Genomic DNA, 23,318 nt, shown 5'->3' on the forward strand with positions numbered 1-23,318 from the left:
TTGGACTTCTGTTGTTTGTGATGTGCATAAATGACTTGGATGTAAATGCAGATGGCTTTGTTTGCAAGTTTTCAGACGACACTAAGATTTGCGGAGAGTGAGGAAGGCTGTCAAATTACATAGTGAGATATAGGTCAGCTACAAAAATAGGCTGAGAAATGGCAGGGGGAGTTTAATCCGAGCAAGAGTGAGGCTTTGCACTTTGGGAGGTCGAATGCAAGGGCAATTTACATGACTGATGGCAAGAACCTTAACAGCAATGATGTGCAGAGGGATTTTGGGGTCCAGGTATGTAACACTGAAAGTGGCAACACAAGTGGATAATGTGGCAAAGGTGACGCATGGTACACTCACCTTCATTGGTTGGGGCATTGAATACAGGAGTCGGGAAGTCATGATACAGCTCTCAAAGACTTCGGTTCGGCCAAATCTGGAGTATTGCCTGCAATTCTTGTTACTTCAGAGTGCAGAAGTAGTTTACCTAAATGCTGCTTGGATTAGGGAAGATGTTGGACAAATGTAGATTGTGGTCTTTAGAGTACTGGAAGAAGAGGGGAAACCCAATAGAAGCATATAATATTGTGTGGCGTAGATAGGGTAGACAGTCAGAATATTTTGCCCCGGGTTGGAAATGTCAGAGACATACCTTGAAGGTCAGAGGAGCAAATTTTAAAGAGCTGTGCTGGACAAGTTTTTTTTCCACACAGAGCAGTAGGTGGCTGAAACACATTGCCAGGGTTGGTGATGGAGTTAGTTGTGAGAGTAGTATTTCAGAGACTTATAGATGGACACATTTATATGCAGAGAATGGAACGATATGGATCATGTGTAGGCAGATGAGATAATTTCATCTAGGCATCATGTCCTGCACAGACATTGTGGGCTGAAGGGCCCGTTCCTCTGCTGCACTTTTCTATGTTCCATCTCATTCTACTATAATATTTGTAGTTTATTTCAAATGCTTCCAAATCATCAAGTCACATTTCTCCACTGTAAAAGAGTAATAGAACAAACCACAGTTTATACCTACAGCATTAATCGTGTTGGTTAATTTGTTACAGGGAATAAATACATATCTTTATTAATTTGTTTACAGAGGGTAGTTAGCATGTCAGCTGACGTTGTGATGGCAATGTTTTTTTGACAAACTGAAAAATAACTGGCAATGGAACTTCCTGACATCTGGTGCGTGTTCAAGAGGCCAGAACATCAAATGACTAATATCTACCACAATAAAAAAAACTGAAAGGGAAATATTTTCAGGGCTATGGGGAAAGGGCAGGGACTACAATAGTTTCATCAGCTCTCTCAAAATCCCAGCATGAAACTAGCCAAATGCTCTTCCACGATGTTGTGACCTCTTGTCCAACATTACATAATTTAAAACACGTTTGTTTAATTATTTCCATCCGATTTAAACAGTTTTTACGCCCCAGCAGCAGTTTGAGTCCAAGATCATTGAAGTGAATGTCAAGAAATACTTTCACTAAACGCTGATTTTAGAAATCTTTCACGTCAGAAAGTGTATCTCACCAGTTCTTATATGCAGGTATCTCATCAACATCTTCCACTTTCACGTGGACCTTCCAACAACACCAAGGGGTGGGGTGGGTTCAGCCTTTGTGACTACACCTTTAGATAGACACAACGTGCTGGAGTAACTCAGCGGGTTAGGCTGTCTGTCTATCTTCGGGAAGAAACCAACAGATGCAGTTCCTTTCTAACACCATGACTATAGGTTTATATGAGCGCAGGGTCTAAATTAGCTCTCACAGTTTTCGAGTCTCACAGCGTAGCGCACCTCCTCGAGGGTGTTCCCTTCGCTCCCAGTAAATGCTGTATTTTCCATGCTATTTTGGGAAGCTTATCACATTTAAACAGACACACTGCATAAATCACACTATTGTACATAAATTGCGAGCATTCCTCACATCAGGCGTAACTTTTGTGAACTAGTATAACAAGGACATTTGCTCCGCATGAGACCTTAAATATCCGTGTTAAATCAAAAGAAACATTGTCTAAAACGTTCAAAGAGAGAAAGTCCCCAATAAGTACAGAGTTTGTAAAAGGGTAAAATAGCAAAGAAGCTGAACGCTACAACTGCGTAACAATTACAATGGAGCAAAGCAAGAATTTCTGAAGCAAAGCAAGAATTTAATTGTCCTATACAGGGACACATGACAATAAACTCACTTGACTTGACAATGGTAATAGCGATTATAATATCTAAAAGTCGCCTTATGTCTGGTTTAAGCAAGAATTAATAATTCTTCACCTTTTTCATTCACCATGACCATTTCATCAGCGGTGGCTCCCGTGCGATCCGCCAATCCAGATTCGCATCCAACTGCGCTAATGTCCGTGGTGTACAGCTACCTGCTGCCGAACAGCAGTCACCCAGCTAGTCTGTCAGCCGAAAGCAGCGACTGCTTCGCAGGAATCGACCCCGATGAAATAACCGTTGACAGCTGCTACAGAGTGAGCACTGGTCCCTCTAGACCTGCCCCAGCAAAGGCACAATCACACATTCCCTGCAGAAAAGCGCACGGGGTGGGGTGGCCGCTTACTGGCGTCATTCTCAACGTTTTGACCTCAGCAAAACATACAAATCGCCAAGGGTGGAGTTGTTCGCACAGCTGTTAACTCTGCGCGGATATTACACAGTTTTGTCGTGATTGATTTCTCGGCTCAGAGAGCAATCTCGAGAATCTTGTGCAAGGTGCGACATGGCATCGGCATACACATTCCCCTCCCCTCCTCTCGCTGTTTATTATTTATAATATTGGTGCCATTGTGGAGATGTTACCACTACACTGGTCTGAGATATTGATGCAGAAAAAGACACACAGTCCTGGAGTAATACAGGGGCCAGGCAGGGTCTCTGGACAACATGCTTTATTGGGCCTCGACATAAAAGGTCACCTATCCATGTTCTCCAGAGATAGTGCCTGACTCGATGAGTTACTCCAGCACTTTATGTTTTTTTTGTAAACTAGCATCTTCAATTCCTTAGGAGAAACCCTTTTCTCTAGAGATGCTGCCTGAGCCACTGTTACTGCAGCATTTTGTGGCTATTTTCAGTGTAAACCAGCATCTGCAGCTCATTACTACACATTTAAAGTTCCTTGTTTCTTCTATTGATTCAGAACACGTGGCAGCTGAATCAAATTGAATTAAATAGATAAAAATCAACATTAAAAAGCTCGATACTCCTAACTTCTGTAATTAATGTCCTTCAGCGAAAGTAAATCTGGCTCCATTAGCTGGTCAGTTGCATATGTAATTCCAAAGCCATTCACTATTTTGATTCTTAACTACTTGCAGAAATAGCCCTGAAAGCCAAACAGCCTAATTAACCAAATGACCTTGCAGGCAAGGTTGGTATAAATAATGTCACAAATTTCCCTCTTCCTACATTTGAAATGATATCAGAAAATGCCGGAAGTAATCAGCAAGTCACGCATCATCTCTGGAGAGAGAAACAGAGTTTGTAAACTCACCTCCACTCCAAGACAGCCTGAACCTTTATCCCAGGGTGGAAATGTTAAAGTCCAGAAATGTTAATCTCCACGATGGCATCAATTTTAAGATGAGATGGGTAAAGTTTAAAGGAGACTAGACTAAGCGGGACCCGTTGGGTCCCATTCTCACATGGGAGGCCTGGTCTCCCAACGCAATATTCCACCTCTCCACCAATTACAATATTCCACCACACACACGCATAGCTCCCAACTGCACAGGCGCAGCTGACGGGTTCCCGTTGTGACGCCCCTGATGATCCCCCCCCACTCCGCCCCTTCCCCCCCCCCCCCCACTCTGCCCCCCCCCCCCCCCCCCCCCCCCCACACCTCACTCCCCCCCCAACCCCCCCCCCCCCCCCCCCCCCCCCCACCCCAATCCATCCTCTCAGTGTCTCTCCGGCGGCGCAGCCATTCCCTCCCGTTGGGTTCCCATTGTGACATAGAACACGCAGGTATTACTGCGGAGGTGCAGCTGATGTGCACGGCAAGTGGAAAAGGGATTTATTAAAGCTTAAAATGTGAATAACTCTTAAAATATAACAACAATTTAAGCGTTAAAGAGGAGATTTAAAGAGGTCATCCCCCACCTCTCAAAACATGGGGGGGGGGGGGGGGACGTGTCACCTTTGCCCCCGCCCCCCACCGGGATTTCCGCCCCATCGGACTCACAGTTCACTCAGCCACGGATGGTGGACTCGCAGTTCACTCAGCCACGGCTGGTGGACTCACAGTTCACTCAGCAACGGCAGATGGACTCACAGTTCACTCACTCACGGCTTGTGGACTCACAGTTTACTCAGCCACGGCTTGTGGACTCACAGTTCACTAACTCATGGCTTATGGTCTCACACTTCAGTCACTCACGGCTCGTGGACTCACTGTTCAGTCACTTACCGCTTGTGGACTCATAGTTCAGTCACTCACGGCTTGTGGACCTCCGGACTCAGGCTCGACTTCCGGACATGGCGCAACTTCCGGACTCGGCGCGACTTCTGAACTTGGCACGACTTCCGGACTCGGCGCGACTTCTGGAGTCAGCGCGACTTCCAGACTCAGCGCGGCTTGTGGACTCACAGTTCAGTCAGTCACGACTTGCGCACTCACAGTTCAGTCACTCACGGCTTGCAGACTCACAGTTCACTCACTAATGGATTGTGGACTCACAGTTCAGTCACTCACGACTTGTGGACTCACAGTTCTGGACTCAACTCTCACTTGCGGCTTCCGGGCTGACTGATTCACGACTGGCGTCTGGGGCTTTATTCTCCTCGCCCCCGGAAGGGGCGTAACCTTCATGGTGACTGACAGGCGAGAAGACCAATCTGCTGATCTCACAATTTTTTAAACCTTCATAACTTTTCTAATATTCCACCGATCGGAACAAAACTTGGCGCGCTTGGAGCAGAGGAGAACGGTGGGTAAGGTGGCAAAAGTCCTAGCGAAATAGCGTACCATTTTTGCGCAAATTTAAGAACAACACAGACTGGAAGTGGTCTAGATGAGAGTTTTAGTAATAGTATAGAGAGATGTGCGGGGCAAGTTTTTTTGCACCATCGGTGTGGTAAACATGTTGCCAGGGTGGTGGTGGGAGCCGATATGATAGAGGCATTGATGAGGCTTTTAGATGGGCATGTGGAATGTGAAGGGAATGGAAGGATTTGGATAATGTACAAGCAGAGAAGATTAATTTATTTTGGCATCGTTTGGCACAGAAATTGTGGGCTGAAAAAACTGTTCCTGTGCTGTACTAGAATATAGAACAGTACAGCACAAGAACAGGTGCTGAACATAATTTCAAGACTATCTCTTATCTATCTGCACATAACCAATATCCCTCCATTCCCTGCATATCAAAATGATGAACCAAAATCCCATTATCATATCTCTTAAATGCCACTATCGTATTTGCCTCAACCCCCCATACTTGGTAGTACATTCCAGGCACTCTCTGTGTAATCTGCCTTCCCTAGCTATGCCTCTGATAATTTTGTATACTCCCTGCAAACTCCAGCATTCCTGAGAAAACAATTCAAGTCCAACCTCTCCCTGTAACAAATACGTCCTAATTGAGGCAACATTCTGGTAAACCTCCTCTGCACTTTTTGCCCAACGACTTCACATCCTTCACATTTATGTGATGAGACCAACCCAGAACAGCATGCAATCAATATTCCAAATATAGCCTAAGTAGCATCATGACATCCTGACTCTTAAACTCAATGCCCTGACCGATGAATGCAAGCATTCCATATGCCTTTTCAACCACTCTGCATTGCTCTACAATGCCCTCCATAATGTTTGAGACAAAGATCCATCATTTATTTATTTGCCTCTGTACGCCATAATTTTAGATTTGTAATGGAAAACATCACATGCGGTTAAAGTGCACATTGTTAGATTTTAATAAAGGCCATTTTTATACATTTTGGTTTCACCGTGTAGAAATTACAGCAGTGTTTATACATAGTCCCCCCATTTCAGGGCACCATAATGTTTGGGGCACAGCAATGTCATGTAAATTAAAGTAGTCATGTTTAGTATTTTGTCGCATATCCTTTGCAATGAATGACTGATTGAAGTCTGCGATTCATGGACATCACCAGTTGCTGGGTGTCTTCTCTGGTGATGTTCTGCCAGGCCTGTATTGCAGCCATCTTTAGCTTATGCTTGTTTTGGGGTCTACTCCCCTTCAGTTTTCTCTTCAGCATATAAAAGGCATGCTCAATTGGGTTCAGATCGGGTGATTGACTTGGCCACTCAAGAATTGACCGTTTTTCAGCTTTGAAAAAATCCTTTGTTGCTTTAGCAATATGTTTGGGAATGTCTTGCTGTAGACTGAACAACTGGCCAATGAGTTTTGAGGCATTTGTTTGAACTTGAGCAGATAAGTGTCTATGCACTTGAGAATTCATTATATTACTATCATCAGCAGCTGTATCATCAATGAAGATAAGTGAGCCAGTACCTTCAGCAGCCATACTTGCCCAGGCCAGAACACCCCAATCACTGTGTTTCACAGATGAGGTAGCATGCTTTGGATCTTGGGCAGTTTAGTTTAATTTAGTTTGGAGATGCAGCGCGTAAACAGGCCCTTCGGCCCACCGGATCCGCGCCGACCAGCGAATCCCGCATATTAACACTATCCTACACCCACGAGGGAAAATCTTTACATTTACCTAGCCAATTAACCTAAATATCTTTACGTCGTTGGAGTGTGGGAGGAAACCGAAGATCTTGGAGAAAACCCGCGCAGGTCACGGGGAGAACGTACAAACTCCGTACAGACAGCGCCCATAGTCGGGATCGAACCCGGGTCTCCGGTGCTGCATTCGCTATAAGGCAGCAACTCTACCACTGCGCCACCGCGATCGCCCTTCTCTCCTCCATGCTTTGCTCTTGCCATCACTCTGAGATAAGTTAATCTTCGTCTCATCTGTCCACAATAGTTCCAGTTCCAGAACTGTGATTGCTCTTTTAAGTACTTCTGGGCAAACTGTAACCTGGCCATCCTATTTTTGTGGCTAACCAGTGGTTTGCACCTTGCATTGTAGCCTCTGTATTTCTGTTCATGAAGTCTTCTGCGGACAGAGATCATTGACAAATCCACACCTGAAGAGTGTTTCTGATCTGTCGGACAGGTGTTTGGGGATTTTATTTGATGAGAGAGAGAAATCTTCCTGTGGAGGTCTTCCTTGGACTGCCAGTCCCTTTGCGATTAGTAAGCTCACCAATTCTCTCTTTCTTCTTAATGATGTTCCAAACAGTTGATTGTGGTAAAATAAGTCTAAGGTTTGGTTAATGTCTCTAACAGTTTTATCCGTGTTTCTCAGTCTCATAATGGCTTATTTGACTTCATTGGCACAAGTGGTCCTCATGTTGATAAACAGCAATAAAAGTTTCCAAAGGTGATGAATAGACTGGAAGAAAGACTAGGTGCTGAGAGCTCTCTTATACCTGCATTAAGGAGGCATTTAAACACACCTGAGCAATTACAAACACCCGTGAAGCCATGTGTCCCAAACATTATGGTGCCCTGAAATGGGGGGGACTATGTATAAACACAGATGTAATTTCTACATGGTGAAACCAAAATGTATAAAAATTACCTTTATTAAAATCTGACAATGTGCACTTTAATCACATGTGATTTTTTGATATAATAAATCTCAGATTGTGGAGTACAGAGGCAAATCAATAACTGATGGGTGTTCGCCCCAAACATTATGGAGGGCACTGTATGTCCTAAGTAACCACAGGCAACACCTGCTCAAATACCTCTTTCCCGTCACTCCATTTATGGAGCCAAACAGCTGTCCTGAATGAGGCAACAGTTCATTCAAAACTTTTACTGCTTAATCTGCTCATGATGTGGGTTCCTCCACATAGCAGAAAATGCATGTTGGGTTGTGTTCAGCCTGCAAGACTTTGCTTTTAGACTTCAGAGATACTGCACGGAAACAGGTCCCAGTCCGCGCCGACAAGTAATCCCCGTGCACTAGCACTATCCTACACACTGGGGACAGTTTACAATTTTACCAAAAGCAATTAACCTACAAACCTGTATTTCATTCTTCACATGTTTAAATTATAATGTTTTATTTTTAATTGTCTACTGTATATCGTGTTGTTACTTGCGAGCAAAGCACCAAGGCAAATTCCATGTATGTTTACATACTTGTCTAATAGAATGTATTCAATTCAATTCAATTCAGTTCTTTGGAATGTGAGAGGAAACTGGAGCACCCTGAGAAACCCCACGCGGTCACAGGGAGAACGTACAAACTCCATACAGGCACCACCCAGTCAGGATTGAACCCGGGTCTTTGGTGCTGTAAGGCAACAACTATACTACTGTGGCACTGTGCCTCTTTGGGAATTTCCAGCGTGTTTCATTTATAACTTTTTTTTGATCGCTCTTCCTAAATTCTTTGCTTCAATGAAATATGGCAATGCAATGATTTGGTTTTAGGATGTATAATTTAAAGGCCTGAATTAATTACAAATTAAATGGCTTCAAATCCTATAAGACAGACGTTTTGTGGATATCACTTCATTTGTTCAGCCCTCAAATAGAAAAGTTGAAGTCAGTTTAAAAGTAATGTCCATGGCATCTGTCTGATCTTATTGAGTCTGGTCTATAATGTCTTCAGTTGCAACCTAAACCATTTGATACCTGGTTGCACTCAGAAATGCCCTGATAAACTCTTAAGGCTTATCAAAATGCCACAACAAATAACACGAGTAAAACAAAGCAGACCAATCACTTGATGACAAATGAACGCTTATCCTAGGGGAGTGGAATTATCCGTCTTATGTGAGGTGTTTGGTTCAAAGTTGTCCCCCAAAACCAGACAAACAATGGTCTGAAAATGTCATAAATACGTTTAACATTGTTGGGTATGTTCCAAAAGCCTGAGGTTGGTGTCAAGAGAAAGAGAGCGCCACTTAATATGAACTCTGGGACTCAAGAATATTTATCAGATCAGACAAAAGCAGGAACTGATATCTCCAGTCCTTGTTCAGGTAATCAGCACCACTCCTTGTTGATCACCACATGGAAGAATCACTGAAGATGTTAAGGACACATTTCCTATCCTAAGAGTGAACGAGAAAACTGCTTTGCACAATTTCAACGTCTGTATCCTGTCTGTGTTGAAATTAAGTTTCATCACGGCATCTCTCTTTGTTCCAATGTATGACAACTTTCACATTGCACAACAAATGCAGACTGCAGAAAGTGTCAAGAGTGTTTTATTGTCATATATCCCAGATAGAATAAGAACATTCTTACTCACACCAGAAAATGAAAACATAGTAACCTGTAACAAACCAATATAATAAATGAGAAAAAGTTCAGTATATATATATACTGTTTTTTTTTTTTTTAATCTATGCACATATATACACACTTAAGACAAACAAGCAATACAGTGCAAAAAGACAAAACCAATGCCCCAAAGTCTATGTAGTTCAGAGAACATTGTACTGTCAGATTGTAAAGCCACCCCTGACCCCACCACCACCAAACATGAGTGCCAGCATCAGCCAAGATTAGTAAGTGCCAGCTATTCCACATTCTGTTCCAAGCTGTATCAGAAACATAGAAACATAGAAATTAGGTGCAGGAGTAGGCCATTCGGCCCTTCGAGCCTGCACCGCCATTCAATATGATCATGGCTGATCATTCAACTCAGTATCCCATACCTGCCTTCTCTCCATACCCCCTGATCCCCTTAGCCACAAGGGCCACATCTAACTCCCTCTTAAATATAGCCAATGAACTGGCCTATCATGAGATAACATTGCCAAGCAGGCAGAGGAAAAGATTTGAATTCCCCCATTCCTTCTCTCCAGTAATGCTGCCTGTCCCGCAGAGTTACTCCAGCTTTTTGTGTCTATCTTCGGTTAAACCAGCATCTGCAGCTCCTTCTTAAGGGCCTGTCCCACTTTCCCGAGCTGCTCACGAATTCCCCCGAGTTTTCCCCTTGATTCAAACTCGGGGAATGTTTGTAACGGGTCCGTAGGAGGCCGTAGGAGTCCGTAGGTATATCGTAGCGACTCGTTTTGTCAGCCGTAGGTACTCGGGGCATCAGGTAAGTCGGGACGTTTTTTCCAGCATGACAAAAAATGTCCACGAGTAAAAAGATAGTCGGGAGGAGAAAAATTGCAACATTTAATGCCCCAAGTACCGACGGCTGACATAACGAGCCGCTACGATATATCTACGGATATAGTGACAATTCTTCAAAGGTACTCCATTGGCTTTAAAGGTCATTCAGAGCTCATGAAAGGCACTCTAAAAATGTACACCTTTCTTTCCATGTCCAAAGATGTCAGAATGGAATGGTTCAAGCTCGAATGACAATTCAGTGCAAAATTGACAAACAATTTGACCTTTCCTTTTGGATATTGTAAGTAGCACTGGTCAAGGACATAAAGGACACAATGTGCTGCAGCAACTTAGCAGGCCAGGTAACATCTCTGGAGACAATGGATAGGCGATGTTTCAAGTTGGAACCCTTCTTCAGACTGATCTAACCCACTGTTTAACTCCAGCAGTTTGTGTCCTTTTTTGGAAACCAGCATTTGCAGTTCCCTATTTCTACATCAAGACCACCATTATCATGAGAAACTGATTCCCTTGTGGACAGACATTAAAATACATTGTTAATGTTAGGGAGTTAGACCTTTTGTCTATTTACATCAAGGCTTTGTTCTATCAAATGAATAAAAGATACCAAAAATCAAAAACTACAAAGTTTTCAAAACTGGGCCACAAAATTCAATTTTGAAGTTCAGGACTGTTGTGATCCAAATATTCTGACGAACTATTAGATAGACAGATATATAGATCCTTTATTGTCATTCAGACCTTTCGGTCTGAACGAAATTCAGTATGTCAGAACTAAAAAGTCAAGAAAGAAAGATTTGAATTTAAATCATACCTCGCACAGAATGTAGATACATAAAAGTGTGAATAAATAACTTTCAAGGTATGGGCACAAAATCTATTTCTTGTACAGCAATATCTTACTGATGAAAGATTTCGATGATCTTGGTTGAGAGAATTATTGAACAAGGCGAACCTCCCTTCTCTTCTTCAAAATAGTGGTGCAGGATTTGCAGCCTGGGTCAGAAACGCAATGAGGGGTCAAGCAATTTAACAACATGTTCACAGTGTGACTCTCCAATTAGATTCTCATGAGATCATTGGAATGGAATTTCATTGCAAAGCCCAAAGTCCAGTTGCTGTCACATTGCTTGTTTAGTGTGAATAGCTGAGGACAAATTTCTGTTTGCCCTCTTCAGGATTCTGAGTGATAATGAGAAATTCCACTGAGAAATACCATCAGTGTTTAATTAATAGCTTGCAGCAGAACTCAAGAGAACAGAAATGAGCTACGATATATTAGAAAGACTTCACTAATATAGTGAATGCCTTCACTATATTAGTGAAGGCATTCAAAGGATGATTCCAGAGGTTATAATTTTAAATATATCCATCTAGACTAAAAGCATATTTAAAGAATTGCGATGAAGGAGAAAATCAATCCAACTCTCATGGTTCCACTATCACAAAAGAGGAAAATGTGGTAAAAATATTATTACATTCACTCAATATACAAACTGATAAGTAGGAAAATAGACCTTCTAACAATAGCAAATTTAGATGATAAATCTAGATTATGCAGTCACAATCTGTTAAAGAAGGATGCTCTTTCTCAGTATGTTGTTTCCATGTCCAATCCGCAACCTTTGTGTTATGTCACTCACTGTTGACCTTTCATCCTTCGACTTATTATTTGCTCATTCGGAATCATATTAATTAAGTACAAAGGTCCGCAGGACAAGAACCCTTCACCAGACTCTCATGTATAACTTATTGGAATCAGTCACCAAAGTACTATAAATTAGTTTCATGGTATTCATTTATTTTGTAAGATGTTTGCTTATTATGATTGGTCAAAAGACAAAATACTAGCCTACCAATACTTGAAAGTTCAAGTGCCCTTTAATTTGAAACTGCAGGAAATAGTGTCAGAAAGTAAGATTTGCTTTGCTCTAGAAGTCTTTTATTAATCTCTAATTTATAAGCGCACATCTGCACAACAGACAGTGGAGAGACAAGACTCTAATGACATGTGGCTCCCTTCTATCAAAACACATAAAAGCTAATGACCTTCTGAATTCTTGATGAACCCAATTGGAAACTATGTAATCTCCCAACCAGCACTGAAAAGGCCAACACAGCACATTACTCCAAATCAAAAGTTGTAGCCTGGTGCCTCGCCTTGTATGACATTTGAATTTCACAACGTAGCTGTTGAATTTCAGCGGTTGAATCTGTAGGTGGTCTATCACCTGATGTTGGGCATTCCATCATAACATGCATTCTCAACAGTAAAGCAATGTGAACTGCCAATATTCAAGGACTGAAATCATTGAGATGGGCTCTCCAAAATGTTATAGGGACTGAAAATTCACCAAAGACCAAACTTCAAGAAATAGTTCTTCATTTTCTGTTAAGAGTTATGGGCAGCACAGTAGTGTAGCAGTAGAGTTGGTGCCTTACAGCACCAGAGATCCGAGCTCCATCCTATAGATCAGTGTCACTCATGTTATGAGTCATGCTTTGGTAGTTACGCCCACTTGCTTTTACAGTAGTCCTCCCTGCCTGTTCCCTTTAGAATTAGAAAGACGTGCTAGCATGAAGTTATATATGCTATGTTGTTAATAAAGTCTTTGGACCTTTATCATGGTGTAAGGTTTCAGTTATTACAACAGCCGAAACACAACATGGTGTCAGAAGTAGGATACAAACCCACTCATTCTGGCAGATTTTGCTGGAACATAAATCCTCCAAGTTGACAACTTTCAGCACTCCATTCGGTCATTATAAATGTCTTCGCATGTCCTTTGGAATAAGTTCTGCTAGTGATGTATTTCAACAAGCTATGGACCAATTGTTTCCAGGCTACCCATGCTCCATCGTAGTAGATGATATCCTCATTGCTGGAAGAATGGTTGAAGAACACGATGCCAATCTGACAAAGGTCTTGGATCATGCCAAGGCCATCCATCTCAAGCTGAATCCTCAAAAATGCAAATTCAGAGTGAATGAATTAAAATGCTTAGGCCATATATTTACCAAAGACAGTCTAAAAACTGATCCAGCGACAACCAGTGCTATCAATGAGCTCCCAGCACCCACAGACATGCTGAATTTGCAGAGATTCCTTGGCATGGTTAACTATTTGAGCAAATTCAGCGAAATATCAGCCCCATTGCACCAACTTACACACAAAGACACTGCTTGGACTCGACATGAGCAACAACAGAAAGCGTTTGACACACTTAAGCAGCAGATGTCTAGTGCTCCTACACTGGCTTACTTTGATCCTAAACTACCGGTTACACTGACTTGTGATGCCTCACAACACAGGCTAGGCGCAGCATTTCTTCAGAATGATGGCAATGGCAATAAGCCTGTTGTCTATGCCTCATGCACCATGACTGACACAGAACAATGATATGCCCAAAGTGAGAAAGAGCTGCTAGTGGTTGTTTTCGCCTGCAAGAAATTCAACAATTTCATCTTTGGTCACACGGTCACAATTGAAACGGACCAGCAACCTCTGATCAGCATTTTCAATAAACCAATCCATGCCTCTCCTGCGAACCTACGGCAGATGTTACTGTAACTTCAAAAATATGACATCGTTCTGATCCACAAACGCGGTAAGGATATGCACCTGGCTGACACTCTCTCGTATACACCCCGGAAGACCTGCGAGGATCCGCCCTCACCGGATGATGACTTTCTGGTAATGACTGTGTGTTTTATTCCCTCGTCTTGTATGGAGGACTTGGTTGCCCACACTGCTGCTGACAGTACTCTACGGTCGCTTACCTCCGTCATTAAGCGCGGCTGGCCAGACAAACACTACAACGTTCCGCTGCCAGTCCGGCCTTTCATTGTCGTCCGTGATGAGCTAGTGCTGCAGGTTGGCATTGTTTTAAAAGGACATAAGGTTATGGTTCCTGCTTCGCTGCACAACCTCGATGTCGTTAATGTCGTTAATAAAGTCTTTGGACCTTTATCATGGTGTAAGGTTTCAGTTATTACAACAGCCGAAACACAACACATGCTGAGTATGGGTGTTGTCTGTACGGAGTTTGTACGTTCTCCATGTGGCCACATGGATTCTCCCTGGGTGCTACAGTTTCCTCCCACACTCCAAAGACGTAAAGATTTGTAGGTTAATTGGTAAATTTTTAAATTGTTATGGGTGTGTAGGATAGTGCAATTATATGGGTGAGCGCCGACTCGGTGAGCTGAAGATCCTGTTTCCGCACTGTATCTCTAAAATGTAAAGTAAAAAAAATCCTGTATATCTATACAGCAACATTAATAGATGGACTATTCCACAGAACTTGTTAAAACTGATTACAAAATAAAATTTGCAGCCAAACTACGCAGAGGTTTTTGGGCAGCTGATCAAGGAAGCAGATGTTGAGACATTTTGAAGGTTTTCAGATGAAGAAGTGAAGAGATTTGGGGAGGAATTTGTGTGCTTAGGACCTCAGGAGTAGAAAACAGAGCCAAAAATAGAAGAACAAATAAAACCCAGAATGTCCAAGAGGTCAGAAGTGGAAGAGAGCGAGGTGTTGTAGAAGTGTGAGAGCGATGGGGAGAGGCCATTGATGGATGAGAAATGTAAATCAAGGTGATGCCAAATGTAGGTAAGTGTGATGGTTGAGGAAGATATGGTATGAGTTAAGAAGAAGCGGGGAATTGGATCAGACCAAGTTTACAAGTACAAGAATAGTATATCTCTGAGATCAGTTCCTGATATATGCTGTAAGATGGAGACACGAGGTACTGCAGATGCTGGTTTGGAAAAAAAACACAGTGCAAAGTAATTCAGTGCGTCAAGCAACATCTTTGACGAAGGGTCCCAAACCGAAACATATCCTATCCATGTCCATTGGAGTTGCTGCCTGACCTGCTGAGTTATTCCCGCATTTTGTGATTTATTTTCCATTCTGGAAGATGTTGAGAGCTGTAATTTGCTGTTGAATAAGATTGATCAAATAAGCTGATTAAAATGTATTTCCGGTAATTGGAAAATGTGGCTCGTATGCAGTTGTGCCAGAAGCCAGAAGCTGAATATATGAATTGATCCTGCACCATGATTTTCGTTTTATTCTCTCAACTCAATTATCCTCGTATACATTTGCAAGAGCAGATGGCTCATATTGAAGTGAAATGGTTCAGCAGCGCTGATTGTGTTTTGTAAATGAATCACCAGCTGAAACAAAGCAGACTCTCGCTGTTGAGGTGTGCTGACTTCTGATAAAATATCCACAGCTGTTCTCCAAAGATGCTGACAGTTCCACAACACCCTATCTATTTTCCACTGACGTGGAAGAAGAGACCGCAGCTTATCCCAGTGACAAAACAGTTATAATTTTACATTTATTTATGTTCTGGAAAACTTACTTGAATAGAGGTGAAGAAAGCGTTATCACACAGCTAATACACTGGGAAGCTTTGCATTATGAAGGGATAAGTTATCCATTGTCAGCTCTTCAAATCTATCCGTACTGGGATCAGCACTTATCCAATAAGTGGTATTATATTTTTAAATGAACTTTAATAAAATATAATGTCTAATGCCTGGTTTTTGTGTACCAAAAGTTCCAGAGGAACCAAATTACTCCAATATCGTTGCATTTCCCAGATGACAAAGATGGATTACCTTGATGGATACCTGATAATACTTTTCCATGCTGATTCATGTTGTTCCAGCATCTGGTGGTTTTAATACTGTGATACTAACCTGGTGGTTTTAATACTGTGGAATTCTCAAAATGGCAGCTGGGTTCCATTTGAGAGAAACTGATTCGTAGGCAACACCAGTAACTGCAAGCACGAATATTGGTCACAGTCTTCTCCTTTATCCAGGATGCTCCATTGGGCTCAGTGCGACCAAATTCACTTAATGCCAGTAACAAACGATGATTTCCTCCACCAATGTCTCCATAATCCTGCAACTTTTGAGAGGCCATACGATTCAGTGCTCCATGAGAGCAAATGAGAAAGATGCCAATTAACCTACAAACCTGCAAGTTTTTGGGTTGTGGGAGGAAACCGGAGCAATCGATTAAACCCTCACAGTTATGGGGAGAACGTGTAAACTCCATACAGACTTGTAACCACCTATCTCTGGCAGAGTATGGTGTTTTTTCCCGCCCACCACTGTCGATCAGAATGACTGTTTTTATTATATTGTTAATTTTTAGGTCTACTTTCTTTTTAAAAATTGTAATTTAAATTTGTTTTTAAAGCTGTATGTATTATCCTTTTTGTTTTTATTTTTACACTGAATGGAAACCGATTGAGCAACGTTTTTTCGTTTCCTCTGTGTGTGCGAGTACTCAGTGAAATGATATTAAAGAAATACTAAATACTGAATACTGAATATTGAGACAATTTCTGTTCTGGTTATTCTTGATTAAGACAACCGTCCTTTAAAACTGTATCACCAGTTTGTAAATTCTAATCCAAGGCAAATAAAATCAACACAAATATTACCAGAATAAATCTGCACTCAATTCAATCATTTCTTTAATAATAAATTTGGTAAAAGTGATTAATATATTCAGTTGTTGAAAGCAGCATCAGTGCCTATAAACATTTCATGAATCAGAAGTATTTGAATGTCGAGCAATTAATTCCCTGTTGAGTTGTTACAATATATCAGTGTCTGTAGATTTCTATTTCAGCTCTGAAATTTAGTTCCTTCAACGTCAGACTTTATTTGAAATAAACTTCAATGAAAAAACACAAGTGAATGATTTATGTAAATGTCAGTTTCATTATGTGTTTCCTTATAATTTCTGCCTTTCCATACCCTGGAAAGACTTCAAAATTTTATTTGAATTACTCAGGTTTGGTGATGATGTTATGGTCATTGCTAAACAATCTCCAAAGTTATGAAAATCTATAATTTTTAACCTTCCTACTCTCCCACCTTCCCTTCAAGGAAGCAGCTGTCATTTCTGCTTGGCAACTTTCCGCACATTACATTTGAGATCAACATTCGGAATCTGTACTTGGAAAAAGAATGAATTTGTGCCATTGTTGCCGTACCAAATTTCCTGAGTGAAAACGACAGCTATTGTACTGTAGACCTTCAGACATTAGAGTTGCGTTATACACTTACACAAACAGGAAGCTGAGGCCAGTAAGTTTCATCAGATTGCAACTGTTCAAACTTATTTTGAGTGTAAGAAAACTTTATTGGTGTAAGAGTGTAAGAGGGTAAAAGATGTCGGAGAGCTGGGGAACAGTTTCACCGTTAAAGGAACTCTACTTGTATTTAATAAACTAATATAATCTAATAACACAGAGATAGTTGTTGACCCATCATGTCTGTTTGGGATCTTCAAAAAACATTGAAAAAGTGTTGTCCCACCACCCTGTCACCCTGCAAATAGATCTTCAAATTCATGTCCAATTCCTTTTAACATCCGTTCCAGATCCTAATGATACTTTTGAAAAAGATCAAATAAAAATGTTAATTGCTACTAAACTGAGATTTGGTAATGATATTATGGTATGTATCATCTCTGCTAACCAAACATTGATAAGCCCCAATACAGTCATATTTATAATCATTTCTGATTGGCATGTCTCTGAGAATATCCTCTGATATCTTTAAAAGGACATCACCTCTGTAACTGCTTTTTTCTTCAGAGCTTATAAACTGTTTTTCATCCATTTATGATATTACTATTCAATTAATTAATGTAATTACTTCAAGGAGTTTTATGAAAGTTACTGTCTCCCTTCTACAAGTCTGCTGTCTAACACAATTGCTGCTTTGTTTTGCCCGCGCTTGAGTGCTTTTCCCAGAGACTTAAACTATTTAGCTAAAGAGTCATAGTGTCATAGAACTGTACAGCATGGAAACTTTGGCTCACCTCGTCCTTGCCAACCAAGTTGACATACTGGACTAGTCCTAATTGGCTGAATTTAGCCCAAAAAAGTCCTCCAACTCTTCCTATCCATATATCTATCCAAATGTCTTCTAAAAGTTGTAGTTGTATCCAATTCTATAACTTCCTCCGGCAGTTTTGGCAGAGGCAGAATTATTTCATTAACATTACTGTTGCTTGTTGTGTCCTCACTTTCTAGTAACTTCCTTTTTGAAGATTTTTAGAGCTTAAGTTTTTTTTTTATCATTACAACTGGCATTACGTAGCATATTTCATAAAACATGTAATTATGGCATTGGGTCCATTTTCTCTGCCTTAGACGCTAGATAAATCCAAGCTGTTACGGTCTTTGCAAAGACCAAATGCTCAGGAGTGGTTTTTAAATGGAAGAAAAATATCTGGGGCAGGAGATGGTTGTAGTAAAAGTGCCAAAGTAGGTTACACATTTAATCTTTCGAGATTGCTCTGGATAATCTGACACACACAGACACTGGAAGTAAAATGCTGTCATGCAGGGGACCTGTGTTAGTTTCTCAATGTTTTTTCAGGATATTGTGCACATATGCATTGCAAATAACAAACCTTCAGGCAGCACGTGCAACAACCTAGTGTGATTTCAAAATGATAGGCGAGACCCATCATGGGGGGAGCTCTTTAACCTGACCTTCTCAATCACAACCTTTGCAACATGTGGTGATGAGCGATGAACCAGAGGCAGGTCTTGAAGTGCAGTGTGTTTTCTCTCAGGACGATACTCGGATGATTTTTGATCCCAGAGGAATCACTTCAAGAATCCAACCCCGCCCCCCTTAGACATACAATGCGGTAACAGGCCCAATGGCCCACTGAGTCTTCACCGACCAGCGATCCTCGCACATTAGCATTATCCTGCACACACTGGGAACAATTTATACTTATACTAAGCCAATTAACCAACAAGCTTGTACGTCTTTGGAGTGTGAGAGGAAACCGAAGAAAATCCAAACGATGGCAGGGAGAGTGTACAAAATCTGTACAGACAAGCACCCATAATCGGGATTGAACCCGGATCACTGATGCTGCAAGTGCAGCAACTCTAACGGTGCGCCACCGTGCCGCCCGAGTCATGTTGCATACAAAAGGTGAGGCTGATGGACATATGTTCCTGTACCACTCTAGACATTTTCCAATGACCGCTCTCCCAGCAATTTGTGGAAAATAGAAAAAACAATCTAAATTATGTTCTGAATCAATAAATCCATTGCTAAATTCCAGGAAGCAGACTTGCATGAGAAACTATGCAAATCCATCAATTTGTTAGCATCGCACTATAAATCACAACAAATAGAAATATATTTCAGCCTGCCCCGTGGTTCAGGAAGCTAATTATAACATCAAATTAATGCAAATTTCTTAGGTCAAAGCATATTAATGTAAGGTTTAATGGGTAGATTTATTGCAAAATCATTGAGGTGGAAACATGTTTAACCTCAATCCAATTATTCATCTTGTTGCATTCCCAGACTAGCTGAAAGAGTCAGTAGCAAAGAGCTCCTCAACTAAGGAGAGTCTCCATTTCGCAAACTGATGTGCAGTCAGCTGTTTAAGAATTGGAGCTCCGGCTGTTTAATGAATAAGATGTGTTCTGTAACATTCTGAGACTGAAAATTGCACTGGGTGGCAGCCAATGTCGACATTCTGGCAAAATAAGTATTACGACAACCAGTATTAATTATGTTTTTTTCAATGGTTCAAAACATCAGTGAACTGAACCAGTTTGTCACTGTACGCCTTTTGTTATAATCAGTGTTTGTAGACTTAAGGAAATGCCTTTTATCCTGTAGGAATGAACGGTTGCCAACAAAGTCCATAGAAAAATAAAAGTAATTCATTTGAAATATTGATTGGTAGATAACAGCCATCATGTATAACTTTCTGTTTATTCCTTCAAGGCTTTTTCACATTGGTGACTTAACCAGAAATTCTTGCTTATTCTTAAATGTAAAGGTGGAAGAGATGACTGGATTAATAATGAACTTCTTGAATGTTGTGGGAATTTAGGGCACATGAGAAGATTTTATGCGATTCCTGATTATGCCTTGTAGATGGAAGAATGCTTTTGTTGCGTTCGTGTCACAAGTCCCCACACCATACCCGCCCTCTTGTTGTAGAGAGTATGTTCAGTGGTTGAAATAATGTGGAACTGACAAGTTTCCTACAAGAAGGAACTGCAGATGCTGGTTTATACCGAAGATGCTGGAGTAAAGCTCAGGCAGTATCTCTGGAGAAGAGGATAAGGCGACGTCTCTGGTCGAAATGTCTGAAGAAGGGTTCCGACCTCAAACTTCGCCTTTTCCACTTCTCGAGAGAGGCTGCCTGACCTGTTGAGTTACTCCAGCATTTAGTGTTGATCTTCAAGTGGCTGATGCAGTGAAGTTTCTGGTCAATGGAAGATCACCAGGATGCTGATTGTAGGTGATTGTGTTGAATGTGAAGGGAAGTGTTTGGGCTCGCTCTTGGTGGAGGCGTTCAGTGGCCAGCAGCTGTGTGCCATGAATGTTAACTGCCACATCATCCTATGACCAAGTATTGATTGGGTTGTGCTGTATTCATACATTGATTCTTTCATTGCGTGAGGAGTTGCAAACTGTATAATGTAATCATCAACAAAAATCTCCGTGGTTGAGCTTATGAGGGTAGAAATGCTTCAGGGAAACTCCTGAGAAACCCCTGCAGCAACATCCTGTGTCTGAGGCTACTGGCCTTCAGAAACCAGAACCATCGTTTTTTGAAAGAGCTATAACTCCATCTGGACGTGTGTTTCCCCAATAATTCTCATTGACTTTAGCTTCATCATAACTTCTTAAGAGCTTCTTTGCAGCATAATCTATCAATTGCAGTTTGATGTCACAACCTGTCTCTGCCAACTCCCCTCTCATTCCGTGTTTGTGTATGTTTGGGCTAACTCTATAATGATCGCTGGAGTGAAGTGGTCCTAGATTCAGGGATAGTTTCTTCCCAGCTGTTATCAGGCAACTGAACTATCCTATCACCAACCAGAGCTGGAGTTCCCAACCTTTTTTGTCCCGTTTACCCCTGGCAACTTTAATAGCACAAAACAATGTTATTTCACATTTATGAACAACTAATGATGAACAGATACTGGTATACCAGAACCAAACACAGTCAGTCAATGAGAAAAAATATGTATAAAATCCAGAATCAACAAATATACCGCCTGGGTAAGCGAAATTTACCCCAGGTTGGGAACTTTTGAACTAGAGAGTGGTCATGACCTACCATCTACCTCAACAGAGACCCATAGACCATCTTTAATTGGACTACACTGGACTTTATGTTGCACTAAATGTTAATCCCTTTATTCTGTATTGTTACACCATGGATGGCTTGAATGTAATCATGTACAGTGTTTCAGCCGACTAGATAGCACGCAGCAAAAAAGCTTTCCCCTGGACCTTGGTTCACGTGACAATAAACTAAACCAACTAGCTAACTAGACTAAAATAACTAACTAAAGTGTTCTTGGAATCAGTGGGTGGAATTTAGTTGAGGAAGTCACTGTTGATGACAAATCCCATCAATTTGCTGATGATTTTGTGTAGACTAATGGGGTAGACTTACCTCAGCTATTCTCCATATTGGCAGATGATTGCAAAGCATAAGCCTTCAGCTTATGATCTTTAACCTTTGCTGAATGCAGCACATTCAACCATTTTGCGATATCCCAGAGAATGAACTGAAGACTGGGTTCTGAGGTGCTGCAAACTTCAAGAGGAATCAACCACTTGGCATTCCGAATTCTTCTTAAAAACATAATAGAAGCCAATTGTACAATTAGGAGTTCAGAAATCAGAATTAGTGTCCCACATAAATAGAGTGCCCAATGATTCTGCAGTTTGAACATTGCTTTCTCCACTATATCTCCCAATATCTCCTTTTCAAAGCGGTTAGTTCACCCCAAGCATGCTCTTCGTAGTCTGTTCCATCTTCTCATCAGTAAGACATTCTGGGCCCCTTTCTCAGCTCGTGCTAGTGAGCAGATTCTGTTTTAATTTGTAAATAATCATATCATAGAGAGTAAAGAGAAAGTTTAACTAAGAGCAGTGTTACTGTTGGATTTGGAATGATGGTAAATTGCCATCAGTTGTCACATGCAATAATAATTTCCATGTGACATAAAGCCAGTTTTAGCCTTGCATGTTTAATGGTAATGCTGTAGGATGTTGGAGGATAATTGCAGCTGTAGAAACGCTGGCTATCCACATCTTATGTCCCAAGCATTCTCAGACCAAAGCACCACCAGCAGTGGGAGGGTAGGAGTGAGAGGAATCTTCATTAGCAGATGTAAATCTACAGATCCATGGACAACATTGAATCGTCATACCATTTATACACAAAGTGGCTTAAAACATCAGCAAACTCTGCTGAGGTTTTTTTTCCAAATCCCCAAACACAAGTCTGGAGAAGCCATGGGATCTTCCAGCTGCTCAGCCACCACCCAAACAACAATCCACTCCCTACTCCAACCCCAACCACCATCACCATCACTACCTGCCAATTTGATTTGGTAGTTGAAGGTCAGGGTTAGAATTGTGTTCCTCATGCCAGACATATACTCATTCACTGAGTGCTTAAATATCTGGCAGCCTACTTGAGAGGTTAACACCCATCTGTAATGGTGCAACAGCAAGTATAAACCAACTGGAAACATATGTATCATTTCACATTGCAAAGCTGAAGGGTGTGCTCAACTTATGACTGATATTGATTCAACATTATTAAGAATTGTTTTTAACGTGACATTAGACCTGTCTACTCACAAGGAAATAAAGAGCCCTGTATTTGATTATTTAATAAGTGTTACAAATTCTGCAATCTTTATTGTGAACAGTATGATAAACTAAATGCGTACTGTCCTGAAAAAGAAGATATGCTGTATGCTTGATCTACAAACAGGTGGTCTTCAACAATACCATAGCATGTTTAGGATTGAACTAAAAAGAGATCATATCATTTGACGTTGGTAGATTTTACTTTAATTGATTAAATATTGAATACCCAAGCATTTATTGTGGATCCCGAAATGCCTTCAAGATGGTGATAAAGAGCCACCATCTTGAACTGCAGTTCAGGTGGTGAAGGTTTACACTCAATATTGTTTACTGACATAATATAACATGGAACATAAATGAGTGAATGGCAAAATAAATCACATCTGGAGGAGATGATACATCAGGAAAAATGGGATCTATCTGCAACGCCTATTTACGGGTGTTATGCATAATAAGA

At 41.2% G+C, this 23,318-nt stretch overlaps 1 protein-coding gene across 6 annotated transcripts in view; it reads right to left on the bottom strand.

Moving 5' to 3' along the window:
* The window catches only part of ablim1b (actin binding LIM protein 1b), a 249,596-nt gene that overhangs the window by 178,001 nt on the left and 48,277 nt on the right, over nucleotides 1-23,318 (bottom strand). For 2 of the 6 annotated variants that reach the window (XM_055646911.1, XM_055646910.1), the window contains exon 1: nucleotides 2,279-2,584. The exons of 1 other annotated variant lie outside the window; for it this stretch is intronic. In XM_055646911.1, coding sequence (XP_055502886.1) covers nucleotides 2,279-2,300 — 22 coding nt within the window. In that variant the 5' untranslated portion in view covers nucleotides 2,301-2,584. Of the gene's footprint in view, nucleotides 1-2,278; nucleotides 2,590-23,318 lie in introns of those variants that run through there. 3 more of the 6 variants (XM_055646912.1, XM_055646908.1, XM_055646909.1) reach the window with 3 other exon arrangements.

Source organism: Leucoraja erinacea, chromosome 15 (assembly GCF_028641065.1).
Source record: "Leucoraja erinacea ecotype New England chromosome 15, Leri_hhj_1, whole genome shotgun sequence".
In the NCBI taxonomy this organism is placed as follows: Eukaryota; Metazoa; Chordata; class Chondrichthyes; order Rajiformes; family Rajidae; genus Leucoraja; species Leucoraja erinaceus.